This window comes from Antechinus flavipes, chromosome 6 (genome assembly GCF_016432865.1).
Source record: "Antechinus flavipes isolate AdamAnt ecotype Samford, QLD, Australia chromosome 6, AdamAnt_v2, whole genome shotgun sequence".
Taxonomy (NCBI): domain Eukaryota; kingdom Metazoa; phylum Chordata; class Mammalia; order Dasyuromorphia; family Dasyuridae; genus Antechinus; species Antechinus flavipes.
The window spans coordinates 193,971,316-193,994,420 of NC_067403.1; the positions used below are offsets into that span (position 1 = coordinate 193,971,316).

Genomic DNA, 23,105 nt, shown 5'->3' on the forward strand with positions numbered 1-23,105 from the left:
TTTTTTAAACCTATCATTCAGAGATAGATTCTCTGCCAGACTACAAAAGGAATTTATGACATGAGGTGAAGAAATCCCTGCTTGAGACTTTCTATGTGTTAGAGGATGAGCAAATGGAACAAACACCCTAAAGACATATAAGGGGCAGGCAGACAATGGACTCAGAAGTCTGAGGCTGACTCATTGAGGATGGGATCTGGCACGAATCCTGGATCTTATGCTTCCTCATAAGCAAATGGGGATAATTCTTGTCTGTCTTCTCTCCTCACGGGGTTAGTATAAGGAGAAAGCTGTGGTTAATGATTATGGGTGACATTTTGGTGAAACTATTTACAATAAATCATTATTACTGGGCTGCCAATTTTTATGACAGAAAACTGTGTTTGAACTCTAGGCTTTGCCATTATCTGAATGATACAATTTGTGTGATTTCTGACAAATCTCATAATTTAACTCAGTTCTCATTTGTGAAATGAAAATACAATTGTCGTGTGGGTTAAATGAAATGAAATACAAGCTATTTATACAAAATAGAGAAGTCATGCTATTATACTCCTCAATTAAAATCCTACTCTGATATTTTTACTATGGTGGTGGTGATAAGATAAACCCTGGGCTCTTGAAAGTTTTCAGTGAAGTACAATAGCTTGTAGGTATACAAGGCTAGTGATGAGTTGTGCACCAACTTCACCAAAGTTACAGGGTGAGTAGGTCTTAAAGAACATTTACTAAATTGAAAAACTGTGACCTGCATTAATGGAAGGCTCACAGCAAAGAAATGAAAACTTTCAATAATAATAATAATAATAATAGTTGTTTTACTACATTAAGAAAATTTTCTACAAACCTTTTCTTTTGGGATGAAAGTAAGACATACCATGCTGGTCTCAAATTGTTAGAAGAAAAATGACTAATGTGATGTGATTGTAAAAGACTGCCTTCTAAGTAGCATCAATGAAAACTTTTCAAGGATGGTGAAGAGCTAGAGTGAAAATGTCACACTAAGCACAATGACTCTCTCTAGTCTACAACTACTAACAACTGCAGTTAGGGCTTCAAAAGGATGAGTTTTGTTTGGCCTATTGATATAGATGCTCTGTAAGGATTTGTGGAACGACGTGGACAAGAATCACACAGGAGGACGGCAATCTGCATTAGTGGAGACAATATGAAAAATGAAACCACAAATCCGCTGATAAGCTGAAGCTAAGCATGTAAAATTTCAAAATAATATATTATTTTTGATGGAATAAAATTGATAGAGTAATACCCAAACTCTTCCCCAGATCTGAGACACAGAGATTGTTTAAAGAAGAATTTATTCATGAGTAAAACAATGTTACAATGAAGAAAGAAAAATACAGGACCTATCTTCTGTAGTTTATAGCCACATATGCAACTACATCTCATACTGTAATATAAAGAATTAAACTACAAAATTGGAAATTAAGTCATTGCATATGTGGGAAGGGAGAAATATAAGGTTCTATCATTAATTAAAACACAGAGAAATGATGAACTGTTTACGATTGGCAATAAAACACAATTCAGCAAAAGAAGGTTAAGTCAGCTTTCTAGCGTACATAGAACATACAAGGTTAGGATACAAGCTCAAAGCCATTAGTGCCATGCAGTCTGTTCTAAACGTTACTGTTTAGGTGTCTCTCTTATGCAGTGATTTGCTGTGACTTCTAGCCCCACCCTGTATCTATCCATTTCAAACAACAGCTATCCAATATTTTACCTGGTGTTTCTTTCACTGCTAACCCTCCTTTCCCCTGAAATTCCACAATGCTAACATCATCTTTTTTGTCCCTCCCCTAAACTGGCCATAACTGTATCTGTGGCCAAATATTGCTTTACATCAATGTATTGCCATATTGCATGACTGAGATTTTTATGCTGCAAAGGTAAAGCATGTGATAATGTCCATTTTTGTAGCTGTGAAGCAGGCTTGGGACAAAACATGTGAGTTCTAATTATCAATCAATATCATAATGTCATTCTATAAGGGTAAGGAGTTGTGTGGACCATATTATATATATATATGTCAGTACATATGGAAAAACTTTTTTGAGCTCTTAAGCAGAACATTCAAAAATGAGTTCTGAGTGCAGGATGTCAAACTGTGATCATTATAATTAATTGTTTTCATAACTCTAAAATTTTCAAAGTTGTAATTTGCTATGTAAAGACACAGGAACAAATCTGAAAATACCCCCAAATTTCACAAAAAAAACCTAAATCAAACCGTTAATCTTGCATTCTCTACAGTCTTTTGTAAGAAAAGAGCATTTCTGACAGAATAAAACTGAAAAAAGTTGGTCTGTTAAAAAAGGAATGTTCAGAATTAGAAAGGAGATTTGAACTGCAAGTTCACAGAAAATTCTCGCAAATACTCTCCTCCTTCCCCCAATACTACCCACAATATTTTAGACACCTTAATGGATAAGATGCTGGGTATTACTAAATTCATATTTAGGGTTAAAGGAGAAAATATAAGTCACATTAGTAAGACACATAGGATGGATATAGGTTTATACCTGCCATTCATCAAATGCCTTCTGTTTAGTCTGTCAAACCAACTCTTCAATATAAGCTCTAAGGATGTATTCTCCAGCAGAATGCAAGTTATTCTATAGACCAGAAACTTTTTCAATTTTGCTTCTGTATCTACAGCACTTAGTAACAGTGCTTGGCACATAACAGATACTTATTTAATGCTTGGTGACAGAATTAGGCAACCCACCCCTTTATCAAACTGTCTAATATGAACACTTGACGGTAGCTGCAGTTTCCAAAACAACATCTAATTCAAAGACTAACCTCTTTGCTCATCCCCTTAGATGGCTGCTTAAACTAAGTTTTGTGGGATTAATTCTTGTTTTTCATTAACTGAGTCAAAGTTCTCTGAATATGCAGTGCAGCAACAAACAACATTAGGTCGGTCATGTGAGACAACACAAGGCTAAGCAGAAGCCTAGCAGTGAAAGATGCAAGCTTACTTTATTTATAACTTCTGTAGGTGGGGGTGCAAGATGGGAGGGAGGTTGCCAAAGCCTTGCGTAGAACACGATCTATAACCACAGCTAGCTTGCAGAAGCACAAAGTCTCATTCTGTTCAGGAGTATATTCTTTCTGAAAACACAACATCAAAGATTTTTAAACAAATCTGCTATAATTTAGGAACACAGTGTTAGAGAATACAACTTCTGAGGGTTAGCAGAGTTTGTGATGTGATCTACATTGGTAAAAATTCCTGGGGAGACTTTTCCTTTTAGCACAGTAGCTCGTCTATGTAAAGACTTTAAAAGTTGCGTACCAGTTGGGAACAGATTTGAAGTTAGCTGCTGAGAACTCGGGGTTAGCACCTTTCTGCAAGTTGGTTAATTTGCTGTTAAAATCTATACCCTGGAAGCATTGCCTAGGGCGGCTAGCTGGTTTCACTTCTGCATTCCATTATGACATAAGACAAAACATTCAGTACAATCACATACGTCCTAGTGGTTAATGAAGGATTGGGGGGTTTTTAAAACATGACAGTGTTTCTGCAGCGCGTGGGGCCATTAGGAGTCACTTTTCTTTTTGCTCTTCTTCAGAAAGGAAGGAGTACGGAACTTCTTTTTCTTTTTGGAGGGGGACTTCCCAGGGGATTCATCACTCCCTGGGTCTGGGGCCATTCCCTCCTCGGCAGTTGGTGTGGTGGCCTCTTCAGCAGCGGGGGATGTGATTTCTGGATTTTCTGTAGCAGGTAATTCAGTCTGGCTTTGGGTAGGAACTTCAGCCCGCCTACTTTCCTCCTCCTCTTTCTCAGGTGGTGGGAAGCTAAGTGCTTCTGAAGGCTCATCAGGGGAGAGGTCTGGAAGGGTTTGCTTGAAGGTTGCAGCGTCACTGTCATCTCTGTAAGTCTGGTCCTGCTGTGTGTCTAATGGATGTAGGAGTAAGACAAACTATTGAGTTACACAGAGTGACTCCATTTGTATTTTTTCAAGTGTCACTACTAAGATGAGAACTGCTTTTACTATGAAGATAACATTCTGAACTGACATAATATTAAATTAGAATAAGTTTTTTTAAAATTCTATACTACTTTATGGCTGAATGCAACAGATGTAAAAAAAGTTTCAATGAAAGGTCATTTTTAATTGCTTGCCACTAGATAAGTGTGCTGACAAAATGAGACTCAATCAAATACAAACCTCTAAGTCAATGTGAGTGCAAGAAAAAGGAGAGGAAGTTTTAAGCAATGACTAGGGAATAAAGACAGGCAGTATCAAATGCCCACAAAGGCCTCTTACAATGGAAAGGCCACATAGCTCGGGCCTGTAAGAGCCCAGTCCTCCTGCTTCAGACACATACTGACTGCGTAACCCCAGGCAACAAACACTGTCTGCAACAGCTTAGATAGTATCGTTATTAAAAGTTCCCTCTACCAATGAAATCACAGATTTGGTTTGTAAAAAAATATCCCACTGCAGTTACAATTATTAGTACTCCCAAAACTGAGGACCACTCTGTGCCCATTATATGTGGTCTCCCTCTGGATGATCAGCCAGCAGTTTAAGTTTAGCAGTCCTTTGACATCAACATTAAAGGCAAGGAAAGGCTTAGGCATCTCAGAAGAAGAATCAGCTAGGTGGAGAAGGAAGTGGAAGTGAATTTTTTAAAATGGGGGAAAAGAGAATCGATTTCTCTTACATTTTTGAATAGTTCCATATAACATGAATGAAAAGTAAGTTTCAAAAAAGGTAATTTGTTTAAATAAGAGCCTGTGTGTTTGATTCCCTTAGTGTCTCATGCCAAAAACTCGCCACTTCTCACTCTGTATGATAAAGTCTACAGAAAATCAGTTCTGAGGAATTTTTGTAAAAGATTATAAAGTTATGAATAACTGGCATGTTAGTGAACACCAACCATTTAGCATTCAAAAATCAAGCCAAAAGTTAGAATGGGTAAGTGATGAGTGATTGGGAGTGTTAAGCCTTAAGTAAGGGTTAATGTGCAATAGGCTTCAAAAAGCAGGAAAAGGACAGTATTGGTTAAAAGCTGCCTTAGGAGTTGCTAGTCCAACAAACCCTTTAAAATGCATGTTAGAAATACTTGGATTATATAATGCAAAATTGCAATTGTCCTCTTAAATATTATACATATTATTAAATGCTTTCTGCTTGTTGCAATAGTGAAAGGGGTTGCAGTATGTACACCTTATTCTTACTAATCTTTAAGAAATGGGATTTATTTGGAAAAAAATGATATAAGCTTGCAGCAACATTACTCTTTGAACTGATGTTTTCTGTTTCTATTTGGAAGAATTATAATTTTACCAAATGTCAAAGTTCAAAAACAAAATCATATATAATCTGTTATTCCAAAAGGACTATTAATTCCAGTTTAAGTCAAGAATTTAGAGCAATTTTCTTTATTCTTTCTTTCTTTCTTTTTTTTTTTTTAAGCATACCAACTTTCAATACTAGGTTGAGATAGAAAGATATTGTCAGTAAAACAAATGGTATGTTAAAGATTCCTGACTTTCCCTTTAGTTAAAATTTAACAAAATAACCCCCTTATGAGTTGAGCATTTAAGAACATGAGAACAATGAAAATTCTCTGATCTTCTGAAATTGAGTTCACAATCAAGCATGCTCTGATTTGTCTGACATGTGGGAAAACATCTCAAGTATTCCTTTCAAGGGTACAAATCAGGTGTCACACAATCACAAGTGACAAGAGATCTAGAATTCCAAGAAGGCAACCTTATAAAGAAAATTAGTGTCTTTCTCCTAGAGCAAAAAAAAGAACCTTTTTGCTTTCTTCCAAAGGAAAAAAAAAAAGGAAAACAGGAAACAATACTCCATAAAAAAACAAGGACGCAAGAGAATGAAGCAAAGCACATAGAATTCCAGTTAAGAAGCAGAAACAGATCAGATTATGGGATGATACTTACTATGGTAACAGGTACTCTTTAGCATATCCATCTCCTGTTTGTAACGCAGCCACAAGAAGAGAAAAGCACAAGTAGAAAAATCTAGGCATTCAATCACAGCCATTGTGTTAAAGTAAAAGAATGGTAGATGCCATTCTTAGAGGGCAAAGAATGGGATGAAGAAGTGAACTCGAGACTTATAAAACAGACAGGTGATATATCCCAATATACAAGGAGAAAAAAAGGACACAGACAAATTAGATTACACCCACTTAACAGACAAGGCTAAAACAGAACAGCTGTAGCTTTTATAGCCATCAAAAAAAATGTAATGAAGGACTAGTCTATTTTGAGTGATGCTACTAGAGCAGGTCAAATTAAAAACCCAGTTCCCAAATTAGATGGATAGCATTTTGTCCCCACAGGTGTAATCTAAACACAATAAAGTTGAAGAAATGTGCAATTAGTGGGCAGGACTGGCTATATTTAAAAGTTAGGGTAAGGGTGATTCAGGGAAGCTTGGGCTCCTAGTTCAACATGACATTTTACTAAAGGAACTGGCTTCAGTTGAAACCACCCAGAGAACAATGAGAAGTACCTGCTGTCTTGCAGTTGTGGTAACAGTCTTGGTGATAATGCACACTTCTTGATTATTGTTAATGGAACTGTTGCCACATGGTAACATTTTTCTTCAGCCAAAACAAAATTCATTCCTCTTGAGGCCACAAATACAATCCACATTCTTTCATGCATCATACCACATTGGTGCAGCTCCAGCAGACATGGTCCTCCCACCCACCCTTCCAATCCCAAAAAACTTACCTTCCTCAAGTTTAACTGGTGTACTGGGTGGAGTGTGGGCATCAGCATGTTCCAGAGGGCTTTCTTCTTTCTGTTGTTGTGTGACTTCTACATTTTCTATACAGGAATGGGAATTAGACGAGAATATCATTAAAACTTTAGAAGAAATATTTCAGTATCACTTTAGCATGAATTTTTTTTCTAAAATTGAATTCCTATCCATTGCCATGCAATTCTAAGCAAGCAAAAGGCGTATATACAAGAGGAGCAACCATAACCTTTAGTTGTACTACTCTATGGTCTAGATTTCATAAGGATTATTTATCCAGACATCCAGTATTGAAGAATTATTAGTTTCCTTCAATCTCTTTTCTCACTCCAAAAAGAGATAGTTTCAAATTTCAGCTCCTCTCTCCCTTAATGACGTAATCCAATGTCATTAATAATATAAAAGATAAAAAGCAAGCTGAAGTGTCCTACCTTATGTTCTTCCAAATAGACAAATTCATTATCCTTTCAGAAACATGGTCTCATTGAGATTAACTTTCTCTACTTCAGAAAGAAACTGTAAAGTTTCAAGACTACTATGTATATCTAATTCACTTGGTAGGTATTATTAGTAGTCATTAAAGCCCATTTCTGTAGTGCTAATCTAAGATTCATAAAGTACTTTCCTCAAAACAATCCTATCAAATATATAGTTCATGTTTCATTATGCCCATTTTAGAAGTTTAAAAACTGAGGCTTTAAAAAGATGAGTGATTTGCCTATAGTTAATAAGTGGTAGAACCTGGATTTGAACCTACGTCTCTCTTCCTACTTACCAAATTTTGATTTTTGCTTTCATGCTGTATTATATACATAAGCGTCTGCCTATAAATAATCTTATATCACTTCATTCACTGCCTTTTCTTCCCTGGTCCCCTTGCTGCCTACCTAAAAAGGAAAACAACACTCCTGGCCACAGTTAAAAGGGTAGGGGAGGGGAAGGGCTAATGAAAGACCAAGCGTCTAAAAAAATTCAAATTTCTTTGTTTGGGGGAAAAAAAAGAATAATTGAAAAGCATTTGATAAAAATTTTAGATTTTTGGTCTTCATTTGAATAGCTTAGCAGCACCAGGTATTTATTAGAGATACTATAGAAAGGATTCATGGATAGTTAAAACAAGTGAGTTGTAAGACTCTAGGTATGACCCTTTCAAATCAAAGTCTATGTAATCAATGGATTCCAGTTAAGTTCATGCAGTCTTCTTCTAGGGATTATTTAGCTATTGAACTGCAACTTTATCACAACTCAATTTTCATCTATCTGTATGTGGTCTCCTTCCTCAGTAGTCTATGAATTATTTTCTGAATGAAACTAATTTGCTGTCTAGAAGAGGCGAGAGTTTTAGTTTTCTTAAAGAACTAAATATAAAACCAAGAGAAAACTATTAGGATGGAGGGAAGATATACTATTATCCATTTCTCCTTAGAAAATATTATATTATGAGAAAATGGGGTACAAGTTTATATTTTTGTATAATATATTTTGATAGTAATTTTGCTTGCTTTGAATTGACATGAAAATAATGGAATTTTACTGAGCAAAAGGGCATATTAGACTAAATGGCATGCAGTGATGGGCAGATTCCAATAAGATTTAGGATTTTTTTAAAAAACAATGACGATTATATAACAAAGTAGTGAAGGTTAGTCTAAAATAGGAACCAAAAAAAAAATTAAAACCATATAAAAGATTTCCTCAGGAGTAGAAAGCCATTCCCAAATAATACCCTCCAACCCAAAATCTCCACCAATCAAAGAATTTGATCATTAATCCCATAGGTAATAAATCAAGCCAGTCTGAAGACATCTATAGACAACAGAGATACGTGGAGGTTCCAGGCAAGGAGATTAAGGGAGTGGTCATCCAGACTCAGTACCTGGGCTTTCAGTAAAAAGATCGGGATTGGAGTTTAATGCTTTGATGACTGCAATGTGAAATTCCTTTTGGGAGGACCGCAGTTCCTCAGATTCTTTCAGGTGAAGACAGGGGATTATCTGCTGCACAGCTGAACAAGAAACCCATGCAGCAGTGAACTCATGTTAGAAAAAAGATTGAGACACTCTTGCACCTTCTTCATGGATATGAATGAGTTGTGTTTCTGTTGGTTTCCTAGTTTCCTGACATTCTCCTAATTTGCTTTTTCAGTCCAGAGATTTCTTTTAGTTATTTGAAACAATTTGTTCCTCACAATTTTAACTCTTAGTCATTTATTAGTCTTAATGTGCCACTATTTTCATGGGTAATATTAGAATCCTACATGAAATCCAAAATTCCTACAAACACCATCAACAACTATTTAAGAGAGTAGCAGAAGCTAAAAATGTAGACAAAATTCATATCCCAAAGACTTGAAATTTGTTATAAATTCCAGTAGGATCCTGACTAAATTTATTTTTCAAAACATCTGCTAAGTAAATCAAGAGCATAAATAAGATCAGAGAGAATGTTAAGCCCATTTAGAAAATTAAATTGTTCTTAGTTATCAGAAACATTCCCTTGTTGGATGCTATGACTCAGAAACAGACTACAAAACAGAAACAGTACCAGATATGGATGGGAAACTGAGTTTGAGGATGAAGGCTAGGGAATAGCTTGTCCAAGGTTTAGAGCATGGCTTGTGGCAGAGCTGAACAGAAGTCTAGGCCTCCTTACTGCTATTCCACTGTTCTTCACCTAGAGTTACAATCATACATAAAAGCACTAAGAGCTGTCTAAAATGTTCTAACTGATGTTCTCCCCTTATGACTTGGCTTCTGATTTATGATAGATTGTTCCAATCATCTGATAAAGCTGTAAAGAACTGAAGCTTGGGTGACACAATAATTCTCTGCCAGGTGGAATAGCTTCAGAAAGATTCAATGGCTGTTTCAGAGTGCTCCAGAGAGCCTTACCTTAGAGCTGCAGAATTTCAAAGCACCAGCCTACCCTCTCTTACCCCTCTCCTAACCTCATTTATCTCTTTTCTTCTCCCATTTGCTCACTCTTTTCTCCCCCTTTATCCTCTCCTTTGCCTCTGCTTCAGAGTAGACCATGGTGTCTGATGGCATTGCTTAATTATGATGGCAGCATTAAACTTTTTTTTAAAACAAGATTACTACAAATTATCGGCAAAACTTTTATTACCAAGAACTTTTAAAAAAAAGACATTAACAACAAAAACAAAAATCAAATTCCAGGTTGTCCTAGAAATTTCCAAATAAACATTTTTTATTAAAATATCAATAGCTTTTACTGTTATCTTTGGCAAGAGATTAAAAAAAAAAGTACAGAAAGCAGTAGATATTATGTTCTGATTTGCAGTTATTGTGTCCATGTCTTGTTGTTCATGTAGACTACACACGATGAGGACAGGGACCACATATCTTAGTGTGCTTTGTATCCTACCAACTCATGTGTGAGCAGTCACCCAGCATAAGGCCTTATTCAGCTAGCTGAATTTTACAATAAGTGCTCGAACCTTCTGGGCCCTTCTGTTTCCGTTCCACTTCTTTGCGATACTCTTCCAGCTCTCGATCAGTGAGCTTGTTGAAGGGGTTCGGTCCTGCTGTGCTCACTATGACTCGCGGTTGGTACTCCTTTTCAATAATAGCCTTTGAAGCAGTCACCAGTTCTCCCTGATAAAATACAACAACAAAAAGTCTGCTATAAAGCCAAAATGTATTTAGAAGCTACTTAACCTTGATAATGAGTCAGGCAATAGGGGGAAAAACAATGAAATGCTTAGATTAATTAAAATTAATCCTAGAAGTGCTGCATTTGTTTATCTTTAAGGCCAGCAGCATTCTCAGTGTTGGAAACTTTAGACAGATTGTTCCACTGGCATAAATAAATTTAATCTTAAAAACTCTCAGGTATCAGAAGCAAGATACTATGAAGAATGCAAAACACCAAATCAGTTTGGATTGCTTTTAATTGAAACAAAATCATATTTTCTAATAGTTATAAAAGTAAAAAAAGATATTACCTTCTTCAGAATATGAAACTTATCATGAATTCTTAGAATAAAATGTGCTCTGAGAGGTTTATATTCAAAAGAGCACAGATAAATTCTTATTTTCCCTATGTATTTAGACAGCTTTAGTCTTTCTACGGACCCTTAATTCCTTCCAAAAATGCAGGGAAAGGGAAAATATAAATGCCAGATATTTGCTGAAACTTGGAGAACTCACCTTGGAAATTTTAAAGATCAAAGGACAATTCCCTCCAAACATTAAAATAATCTTTCTATTATCAATCTCAGAGAGAACACAGTGGCAAGGTAAAGAGAAAATGAGACATCTATAATTCTTATAATTAGTGTGAATGACTGGTTGATGTTGTTCACACCTTTTGGGAAAGCCACAGCACCAGGAACACTGAGTTATCAGGAAACTCCACACTGCTTTGATGGACCATGACATTTCTCTCAGTCCATGTGTTTGAGGCCAGAGTTCCAAACTTCATGTGGTTAATTCACTAAACAAATTAAATATTTGTTTTTTGGCATCGTGCTAAAAATCCAAAGTGGAACTGAAATACAGAAATCAAATCACTTTGGATTCTAGTATGGGCTAACACTTGCTTCTAAGAGACTAATCATATGTGAGCAATTATATGTTAAAGTCAATAATATAGACTGAATCTTAACGCATTTTGAGAAATAATGGTGCCAATTATATCATGATATAGGAGAAAAAACACAGGCCTTACAATCAGAGGACCTAAGTGTAATAAAGGTTCTGAAAATTTCTAGGCATGTGATCCTGGACAAGTACTTTAACTGCTTCTAAGCTTTAGTTTCTCACTGATAAAATGGAGATTATACTTATGCCATGTGCCTATAAGTTTGATGTGAGCTAAATAATTTATAAACCTTAAAGGGCTATATAGATGCCAGCTATTATTATAATTAATTCCTAATATCCCACACGGAAGCTATTTCTGTTGTCAGCCAGCCATCTCAGAAAAACTGAATTGCAGGGGCCAGTAAACTCAAAATTTCAAGAAAGATGAGATCCAGAAAAGGACATCTATACTCCTCATTGTCCATGGGCTCTCCCAGTTTGGATCAAATTGGACCAAATGAATTTTTCTGAAAAGATTAAAGAACAGAAATAGAAGAGGAACATGTCTTATGAGAAGGACAATGTTACTGTACTCTGCTATGGGTGAAGCTCATCTGAATTATTATGCTCAGTGCCAGGCACCATATTTTAAAGAGGTTATCAGTTAGTTGGAGATCATCCAGAAGGTGGTCACTAGAAAGGCTGAAGATCTTATGATCATGCCACACAAAGATTGGCATTGGAGACAGTCTGAAAACTGAAAGATTTGATCAAAGGAAAAGGGAGGGGCGGCAGGCAACAGTTTAAAATGATAAATGTTTTCAAGTATACAAAGAACTATGGAGAAGAAGGATTATTCTTACGGATCTGAAAGGAAAAAGCAAGCATAATGGATAAAAGGAACAATCATAGCTAACTAAAACATTAATCAATTGGTTACCTTGAGAAAATGCTGAGTTTTCCCTATTCTAAATCTTAAAAGCAAATGCTGGATAATTGCTTGTAGCAAATGCCATACAGGGGATTCTTGTTCAGATAAGATTAGCTTAGTTCACTTCAAATTTAGATTCTAAATTCAAATTCCATTTGAAGGCTGAGTTTTGAGAAAATAAAAAGGTATATTGGAGAAGATAAGCAAACAACTGCTTGAAAAGGATTTAGTTTTTTGGAACATAATTTAAGATGCCAGAGAAATTAGTTCTTGGCCAATCTATTTCCTTAGGATTCAAAGACTCCCAGACTCTCAAAGGACCACAGAAACCATGTTATTCACCTATACAACATAACCAATAAGTGGTAAGTGGCTATCCAACTTTTGCTGGAAAGAACCCGTTTGGCCAGAGACCATTTGGCTGATATGATTAAGAGGATTTAAAATTGAATTTGCATTAGAATACAAAATGTAAAGCTAAATGTCATGAAAGACATCAAAGTAAGTTATGAAAAAAAAACAACAATGGAGAAAGTTCTTAGTAAATTCCCAGGAAGAAATAACTGGGGGAAGAGAGTTAAGTACATTAGTTGTGGATATCTATGGATCAAAGCATCATTGATCCCAAACTGGATCAACTTAAAATTCTAAATTAAAAGATATAAGTAGCAGAGCTGGGGATTTAGACAGGTCTTTCCATGTTATACTATATACTTAACTATCCTCCCTTTTTCTCCCTTTCCCTTTTCTCTCTTTCCTCTGTGTGTGTGTGTGTGTGTGTGTGTGTGTGTGTGTGTGTATGTGTGTGTGTGTGTGTGTGTGTGTGTGTGTATGTGTACTTTCATTCTATACTATACACACACACACACATATACACTTTCATTCTATGCTACACTTTGGAGATGAACTGATAGAATCAGTGATCATGGAAGACATAACACTGATTCTTGAATTATATGAATGGAATTTTAGAAGGTTGTTGGTCTTTCTCCTGGACCCAGGAGCTAGTTCCCCAGTACATAAAACAATATAAACATTATCACCCATACTTAAAGAAGAAGGGAAGAACATGCCTTGGGAAACAATAGATCTTCCTTTCACATGAAGTCTTCCATCAAAATGGCTGACTACTTGTTAAGTATGTTGTACAGTCATTTTTACTTAGATATGGGTTGAACTAGCTGGTCTTTAATGTCCCTTCTAATTGTATAAGTCTATGAGGTAAAGTCTATCTGTATCACTGAGACTTGGTTGGATAGGATTCATTACTAGGGCATAGCAATGTATACCCATACAGACAGTTCTTGCTTTACATAAAAGAACTGTTTTGCAAACCTCTATAAAGGCAATTTTCACATAAAGCAGATTTGTCCATGGCTGTGGGGAAGGAGAGGGAATCTACAAGGGGAATCTGAGCTGAGGAGGGAGGAGGCCAGTACACATTTCTAGGACATGTTGGGGCTAGCAAGAGAGAAAGTGGAGCAGGAGGAGGAACATATGGGAGCTAGGACCAGCCACACAGGGGCCTGGCTAGAAATGAGAGGAAGACCATGTGGGGTCTAGACAGAGACACAATCAGGAGAGAACAAGTGACACATGGGACTGAGGGGAGACATACCATACCAAAGCACAGACAGACAAAGATAAGACATATTGCAGTGGACATACAGGCAAGTGGGCAGAATGGAGCGGAAATATCCTTTCTCATTGGCAGAGGTCTCAAGCCATTTGCTTGTGATTTGCTGGTGGAGATAGGTAGCAGTCTCTGTGAGTCTGCTCTCACTTGAAAGAGTTTTTTGTTTTTGTTTTTTGTGAAGGGCAGGGAAAAGTTACAGATCATTAATTAAGAAGAAGGAGTAAAGAGAAAGAGAGAACAGTACTGTACAGTAAAGTTAACATGGGTGTTTTCTGAAATGTACATTTCTTTCAAAACCTTTATGTAAACTCAAATTTGTGTAATGCAAATATATGTAAAGAACTGTCTGTACTTGGATTCAATAATAATATAAAAAAACCTTATATTTTATATAACCTTTGTCAGAATTATAACATATTTTACACACATTATCTTTCCTCCTTATCTCCATATCTTGTTCTCCCCAGCTTCCTTCAAGTTCCAGCTAAAATCCTACCTTCTGCAAAAAGCCTTTCCTCATCCCCTTAAGACCAATGCTTTCTCTTTATTATTATATCTACTTTATTTTGTTTACATTTTGTTTGTACATAGTTTGCATGCTGTCTACCTTATTAAACTGTATTTGAGAGCATAAAGTGTTTTTTCTTTTTTGTCTGTCTCTGTACACTTAACACTCAGGACAACACCTGGCAAGAATTTAATAAATACTTGTTGACTAAGGTTCCCCACTGCTCTCAATTTATAATTCTGTGAATTAGAGCTCCAACTCAAAGAAGTAAATTTGACTTCAAAGATGTCACTGACACTTGATGGGATAAGGATTTTTCTTATTTGTAAGAAACAGATTGAAAAGGGGCATAGGAGCAATTAACACTATATATTACAGACACACTCATGTGAGGAAATACATGGGGAAGCATGGTGAAAATTAAGAGAGGCTGATACAAAAGCAATTTTGTCACTGGACTATCTAGTAGTCGTTTAGACAGAACAAGGAAATAGATGAAGAATTCAGGAAAAAGATCATAATACAGCAGTGATGGAATACATCAATTATTTTATCTGATGGGGCTTCCTTTTTGTCAAAAGCAGAGCAGCTAATAGCTTTTTATTTGCCTTAATGATTTCATCCTTAAAAAGTTGGGAGAAATCAACATAGACAAATTTGATTCTTATCAACAAGGAAAAACTGGTGGTTAGAGTGTAAATGCTGGGAACAATCAATTCATCAATTAACATTTATTAAGCCCATACTATGTACCAAGCATTGTAATACCTACTGGGCAAATTAATAACAAAAGTGAAAGAGATCCTACCCTGAAATGGTTTACATTCTATTATGGGAGGCAACGTGTGTGTGCATGTATACACAAAAAATTAAAAAGTAATTATGATGTGAGGGAAGCACTAGAAACTATGGCAATTAGAAAAAAACTTTGGGAGAAATTATATCAGTTTAGAATTTATGATAGAGGGGAAAAGATAGCTGTATACAATTCTGGCATGCAAACTATATTTTGGGAGAAAACATTTTAAAGGTTTTAGAAAAGAATGCACAAGGATCTTATGGCCTAAAATTCTACAAGGGATGTCATTCAGGAGGTTTACGAGTCCCCAATTTATTTTATATATAGTTTGCATATAATTGTTTGCCTGTTGTCAATTAGACTATGAGCTCTCTAAGGGCAGAGAATATTTTTGTCTATCTTTGTATTTCCAGTGTTTAGCACAATGTCTAGGACATAGTAAGAACTTAATAAATGCTTCTTGTTGTTATTAATGACTTTTAAGAATGAAATTCTGAGATACAAAGAGAAACAACTTCAACTGAGGAAAATAGAGCTACTATGGATAGACAAGGAATTTAGCAACCAGTTTAGAATTTAAAATGCAAACACACACACACACACACACACACACACACACACACACACACACACACACACAATGAGAGAGTAAAGGGGAAGGAGGAAAGGAGAGAAAATGAAAGGGAGAGTAGCTAGTAGAAGATGAATACAAAGGTATGGCATGGTTCTGTGAGGATGTCAGAACCTCTAAAGCTCAAAGTTGAAGTTGGCAAGGAAAGCTAAGAGTAGCAAAAAGGGTTTACTTAACTAAAGGAGGAAAAAGGAGGAAAAAGGATCAAATAACAAATCTAATACTTGGGGCAATAAACATAATAAACATGATGGAGAGAAAGCAGAGCAATCAACTTTACTTTGCTTCTGTTTTCTCTGGCAAATAGTGATTTCCTAGCTAAAAATGACAAAAAATGGCTAATAGGAAATTGATGCTAATGCTAAGTAAGGAGATGATCTTTTTTTTTTCCCTCGTACATATTTACCACCTTAAATTCAGGATTTTAGCATCTCAGACTATCCTTAGATTCTTAGGTTATTCTAACAGCCTCCTAATTGGCCCCTCTGTTTTCAGCTTCTATTTATTCTCTTCAATTCAGTCTTCCAGCTGCAAAAATAATCTTATTAATGAAGAGGCCAGATCATGTCATTTCTTTAGTTCAAAAATCTTTCTATTTTCTCTAAAATAAAATACAATGTCATAAACTGGAATTTAGATTTTTATAATCTAAGTTCCAGTATACTTTCAAAACTTATTTCACAGTCTTTCCTTCTACATTTTAGACAAACTGACCTGCTACCCGCTTCATTTGCCAATTTATTTATAGGCTTGTCTTCTATTCCTGAAATACATCCCTTCTCATCCTAGATCTTAGAATATTTAGCTTTAGCTCAGATAATGTTATCTCTGTTACTTCTTACTATAGTTAATGCATTTTTCTTTTGTCAAATTGCCCTGTATTTTAATCTGTGAAAATGTGTTAACTCCTTAAGGACAGAAATGTTTTCATTTTTGTCATTATATCCCCAGTATCTAGAACATAATTGGTATTTAATCAATGCTTACTGAATTGAATTGAAAGTTAAATCTCAACTCAACAAAACTCAAGAGTTTTTATTAAGCATGTCCTGTTTACATGGATATGTATGTGTACCTGCACATACATGCACATATGAACAGGTATAAAACACAGGCCCGCTACCAAGAAGGTTCCTAAGCAAAAGTACTGTCCTTGGTCATTTTTTGTTCAATAATTTTAGTAATAATTAGTCACAGATAGCATGCTTATCAAATCTACATATGACCAAAAGCTGAGAATGACTGCTAAAAGGTTTTGGAATAGAAATGAGACTTCAAAATGATCTCAACATGCTACAATGTTGAACTGAATTTAATCACAAGACATTTAATTGGCATAAATGTAAAGTCCCAAAGAAATTTTAAAAATCAACTTGCACAAGTAGTGGAATGAATGTTATATCTCAGGCTTCAGTGAGAGAAGTAGGATAACAAGGAAGTTTATAATTTTATTGCACTTTATCTTAGTGAAACTATATCTAGAATATTATATATGGTTATGGCCAACACGTTTTATTTTATTTTTTCAACAGTATTTTATTTTTCCAGTTGGTTTTCAACATTCATTTTTGTAAAACATTCTGTTTTAAAATTTTCTCTTTTCTTCCCTTCCCTTTCCTTTCCCCCAAGACAGCAAAAAAATCTGATATAGATTAAATATGTGCAATTCTTTTTAAACATATTTCCCTATTTGTCATGCTGTGCAAGAAAAATCAGATCAAAAGGAAAAAAAATAAGAAAAACAAAAAGGTGAAAATACTATGCTTTGATTTACATTCAGTCTCCATAGTTCTCTCTCTGGATGTTATTTGGCCAACATATTTTTTAAAAGGCAATGATAAATTAAAGCAGGTGCTAAAGATAATTTAAAGGAAGAGGGGATTTGAAATTATTTCACCAAAAGTCAAGTTGGGATATATTGCCTGCTAAAGGAAAGATAAGGGAAAGTTATAGCCATATCCTGGCATTTGAAGGACTGATATATAAAAAAATGAATTCTACTTTCTGGAACAATGAGCTAAAGTTCATAAATCATAGTATTAGACTAGAGGTCACTGAATCCAATTCCATTTACAAATGAGGAATCTGAGGCACAGAGAGATTAAGTGACTTGCTCAGTTGCAGAGGCAGATACCAGAATTAATTTTTCTTCCCAATAATTAAAACTGTTCAAAAGCACAATGGCCTAATTTTGGCAAAATGTCCATCACCAGAAGTTTTCAAGAAGACCATTTGCTAGGGATATTACAGAGAAGATTTCAGTTCAGAAATATGCCAGACAAGAGATTTCTGAGTTCTTTCAATTCTGACATTCTATAATTTTTTGCACCCCTTATGCCCCCCCAAAAATGAATTATAAAATTTTCCTTTTGAAAGTGTTTTGAGGAAGACTACACTTTTAGAAGACTGTATTTTCCTTTTGTCATGCACAGGCTATAATCAATAAAAGTAGGGAAAAAAGACAAATGACAAACAATTGTTTACGTTCTGAGCATCTAAATTCTCAGATGCTCAGAAGCCCACATTCAAAAGTCATTATGTATTTTAGCATATATAGTAATTATTTGGCAGAATAAACAAATATGTCTCTCAGATTACTTTCCATGTATGCTAATAAATCCTCTTTCATGTTACCTAGTTACTTTCATGTTTGTTTTGCCCTTAGAATATAGGTTTCCTGAGGGCAGAGACTGTTTTTGTCTTTTTTTTTTTTTTTTTTTTCTGATTATTCCTAAGCTCTTACCCAATGCCTGGCATATTTATAGTTAATGTTTAATAAATTTTTGTTGACTGATATTCATTAAGAAGACAGAAAAGGAGCAGCTATGTAGTATAATGGATAGATCATTGGCCCCAGAGTCAGAAGGGCCAGATTTCAAATCTGGCCTCAGACAATTAAGAGCTGTGTGACCCTGGGCAAGTCACTTGATGAAGGAGAAGAAGAAGATCAAAAGAAGTCACAGAATTTGTGTTTTAGGACTGTCAGGTTATAGTAAAGTGGACCATTTGGTTAATGCTATTTTTAAGGACACCTTAGGCAAAGGTTTCTTTTTGTGATAAAAATAAAATAGTTAATGGTAAGGGAAAGAGAACAAGAGAGAAGGGAATCAAAAGACACAAATATGAAAGTATTATTTGTAAGAAATATTTAGAAAAGGATATGCAAGAATTGTATAAGAAAATCTATAGGACAAAAGAAAACTTTTAGTTTGGTATTAGTAATAAAACAAATTCTTCATTTAAATCAATGTCACTCAAAATGGAATCAGTTTTTAAATGAGATACTATATAAAATTGCAAGCATTTTCTAGGCTTTAATTTTTATTTAGATTTATTAACCATACAAAGCAAAAGTAAAAAGATATATTTTTCTTTCATTAATATCTGGAGTATTTATAGGGTAGAATTTTCTTTAAAAGTTAATTTTTTTACCTTCCTTAACAAAATATCTTGTATACAAGTAGTATGGCAATGAGTTCATTCTACAATGTTAAAATTAAGGTCTTTCTATCCACAAAATGAGCAAATTTGGACATCAAGAAAAAACTCTTTGTAGATGGCAAACAAATTATATTATCAACTACATCAGTGAATATCCATAAAATGCAACCAAAAAAAGTAACCAATAAGATAATAAGTATGTGACAAGAGAAGATATCTATTTTCTGCTCTATAGCATCAAGAAAAAAAAGTTCCTCCAAAAGAAGTAGTATGAAGTATATTCTACAAGTCTAAGTACCTTTGCAAACTCCATCATTTTACAAACTGGGTTTCCATACAGAAATCATTGTCACACATCTTTTCCTATAACTTAGAATAGATAGAAGACAGCTTTCACTACAGTTCTACTCTGATACCTCCTTATAGGGGAGTGACAGCTTATGATTCTAATGCTGTGCAAGTCAAGTCCAAGTCTTGGCAGGAAATCCCAAGCTAGAAATGCTCAGAATAGTGATCTGGGGTCTTAGATTATATCTATGTTGGAAGGATCACTATCAAAAATCTAGCTGCACAGAGAATTTTTCTGGCCCTTATAATTGATGGCCCTATCCACTGGGGCAGAGGAGGTTTGCAATCTGCATTGTTGGAAGTGTACCTACACTGATGCTTCTCTAAAATTACAGCTTATCCTATTTTTAACATTTATAATTGATGAAACAGAGATGGGATCTCAGATTTCCTTCTGACAATAATTGAATGCAATTGCTAAGGTAGGAATTTGAAGATTTAACCTATGAAATCTCTTTCAGTTCAGAATATTCTAGAAACTAAACTGTTTAACATTCCAAGATAACTAAAACCAAAGACAAATATAACATTTCTTACTCCAGTGCCAATAGTAGGCAAGCACCAGCAACAATTCTCATTTTGGGAGCTAAATCTATATCACACACTGAAAAGGTGTGTACTGCAGAAAATACTGCATGAAAATTCATTTTCCCCACGAAAATTAAGTGAGAAATTAAAATTCTGGATTTCAAGGAACATATGAAATATCTTGTCTAGGATTTCTTTCAAAGGCTAACTTTATAATCAATAGGGCATGCTATGTCTTTATTCTGCTGATTCTCTTTTCACTTCTTCCAATTTGATGAACTTTTAGAATGTTGAAGTTTTGAGCAAAAAATGGGTAAAAATCCACAATAAAGAATTGCCATGTTCCAAGTTTCACAGAACTTCTCTACTTATGAATGCTTTTATCCAAGTTATATATTGCCAAGAGCTATATAGAGAAATCAGTCACTTATTGGAGAAGAGAAATCTGTTGCTTATTTTCTTTTGATGTCTCTTTAGGGGTCTGACACAATTTTGGAGAAGTAACTAAGCCTGAGACTAAGCTAGTCTATAGTAGATTCCTTTTAAGTAAACACTGTTAAATATTTTCAAGATCACACTCCCAACCCCCCACCAAATCCTACCATGCAATAGCCAAATTACATGCAGAACTGTAGGAATGGCATACAAAAATTTATATCACATTTCACTCTCTAGAAAAAACATTGAAAAATATAATAATTCACACCAATGTTTTAATCAAGACATAGAATACACAGAACAGAACCTTATGTATCATTTAATAAGTCCATCTAAGATCAATTATTTTTTTTTAGATAAAACAACAACTAATAGGGAAAATAATTTAGGGAAAGGGAAGGTTGAACAACAACAGTATACTTGTAGGTAGTTAATGACAGGGCAGTAAGTACCTTTCTAACAGAGAGAGATTTAGCGGGACTAAAGGCCTGCTCTGTGAGATCGAGCCCTTCAATAGTTTCCGTACAGTCAGAGAGGGGAGCATCCTGCAACAGTAAACTGAGTAAACAGAGCAAACCAAACCTGATCTTCATAATTTTAATCAAGAGCACATTATGGTGCCAATTAAAAGCATGCAGCAGAAAACATAGTCAATATAGGTCTAAACAGCTACAGGGAGATCACATGCAGAAAAGCATTAAACTGTTTTACACAACTAACCAAATCTTTTCATAAAACACACAAAAAAGCCCCCAACCTCCCCACATATATCAATCTCATGGATCCTAATATGTCATAATTTAAATGCATTAGGTTGAATATTTAGGTATATTGACAGATACTTTTGCAAGTATTTTCAAGTATCGGTAGTGCTGATTATCAAGATTAGAAACTTCAGAAGTGCATTTATATCAGCAGCATATATTTAAACTATCACCCCTTCTTAAAGCAATTACATTTTAGCAGCATTAATTTTCAGACAGGCATCAGAAAACATTACTCATAGCATTTTATACATTACATGGTTAAAACATGTGAAAAATCTAGATGATATAAATCCATCTAGGTTTCTAAAGAATGACAACTGCTTTTCACTGCATGCATTATACTGAGCAACACTTCACACAGCATACTCTACTATCATGCTTGATCCATTCAACTAAAAAAAAATCTAGAATATTTTTTTCAATATATTTTAATGTTTAAAAACAACAGGGTTGCTTCTAATACTTACCTGGTAAAGTTATTCTCTGCCACAGAATAATCTTACAACTGATTAAAATTATAAACACATCACATTAATGCTGAAGACAGTCTGAGTTCTCACCTGTACAAGACTCCTGTCCATTACTACACCACAAAGAACCTGTGATTGAGGGCCAGCAGTTTTGATATCCTGTAAATTTTGCTCTCGGATCTGTAAGGAGGGGGAGGGGGATAATAAGAACAAATACATATGAAAGATAGAATGAAATCTACCTTGTCAATAATGTAATTTATGATTCTTTTGTATCCGTAGCCTACCTGACTTCAGGTTCATTTTTCTCCTCCTCTGCCCTCACAACACAGAAAATGGAACAGATGCCATAAGTGAATCTTTGAAGCTACAGAGCTCTTAACAACCATTTTATTATGTTCGATACTATTCTGAGATTTATAACAGGTTCTGAGATTTATAATATATTCAGCCTTTAGGTGATTTAAAATAATGTAAGTGGGCTTAATAAAGTAAAAATTGTGCTGGAGTATCAGGGGTTTTTCATGATTTGACAAAGACCTTCGTTAGGAACATGAGGAAAATATTTTCTAGCTGCCTTATATCACTATAATGTTACAAATATTGATAAAGTCATTTGAGTTATCTCTCATTCATTTATCATTTATTGAATTCCTATATTCAAGTTACTGTTTTGGGTTCTATGAGAGACTGATAATCAGTATACTCAATCTGGTTATTGGCATTACTACACACAGACATAATTTTAACTTCTGTGACCTCAATTCCTTCATCTATAAATGAGAAATTAAAATAGGTCTTACAAATTCCTTTCTGCTCTTTCCATTTTTAAGGTCCCTTCTAGACTTAACAGTTTATTAAATAAAATACATATTAGATTAATAGGGAAAATATAAACAAATTAAAATAGAGAATACTGAACAAAGCAATATGAATTCAAAAGAAGGAAAAATTACTACCAGCTAAAGGAAGGCTTCATAGAGAAAATCTTCAAGGATGGAAAGAATTTTAATATATGGAAATGGAATGACGGAATTCTAAATATAAGAATAGCCCTTGCCATGAAGTGCTTCCATGAAAATAAGACTTTGGGTAAAAACAACATGGTGGGGGAAGAGCCTGGGAGAGAGCAATTAGTGGCATAGGAGTAATAAAATTGTAACTGCAGGATAATCTCAGAAAATTATTCAGAGTAATACACACAGAATCATTAGATATCCAATTTTTGCATTGGAAAAATCAGTTAATGTTATGATGAGAGCTTGGGATAATTAAAAATAATCATGTTAAT

The 23,105-nt window shown here is 34.9% G+C and overlaps 1 protein-coding gene across 12 annotated transcripts in view; it reads right to left on the reverse strand.

Moving 5' to 3' along the window:
- Positions 1–1,302: 1,302 nt before the first annotated feature.
- The window catches only part of ADD1 (adducin 1), a 100,612-nt gene continuing 78,809 nt past the window's right edge, over positions 1,303–23,105 (reverse strand). For 2 of the 12 annotated variants that reach the window (XM_051965810.1, XM_051965814.1), the window contains exons 12-16: positions 21,905–21,994; positions 21,030–21,122; positions 10,231–10,387; positions 6,746–6,841; positions 1,303–3,925 (exon numbers count right to left, since the gene is read on the reverse strand). In XM_051965810.1, coding sequence (XP_051821770.1) covers positions 3,567–3,925; positions 6,746–6,841; positions 10,231–10,387; positions 21,030–21,122; positions 21,905–21,994 — 795 coding nt within the window. In that variant the 3' untranslated portion in view covers positions 1,303–3,566. Of the gene's footprint in view, positions 3,926–5,943; positions 5,979–6,745; positions 6,842–8,649; positions 8,779–10,230; positions 10,388–21,029; positions 21,123–21,904; positions 21,995–23,105 lie in introns of those variants that run through there. The other 10 variants (XM_051965818.1, XM_051965820.1, XM_051965813.1 and 7 more) reach the window with 7 other exon arrangements.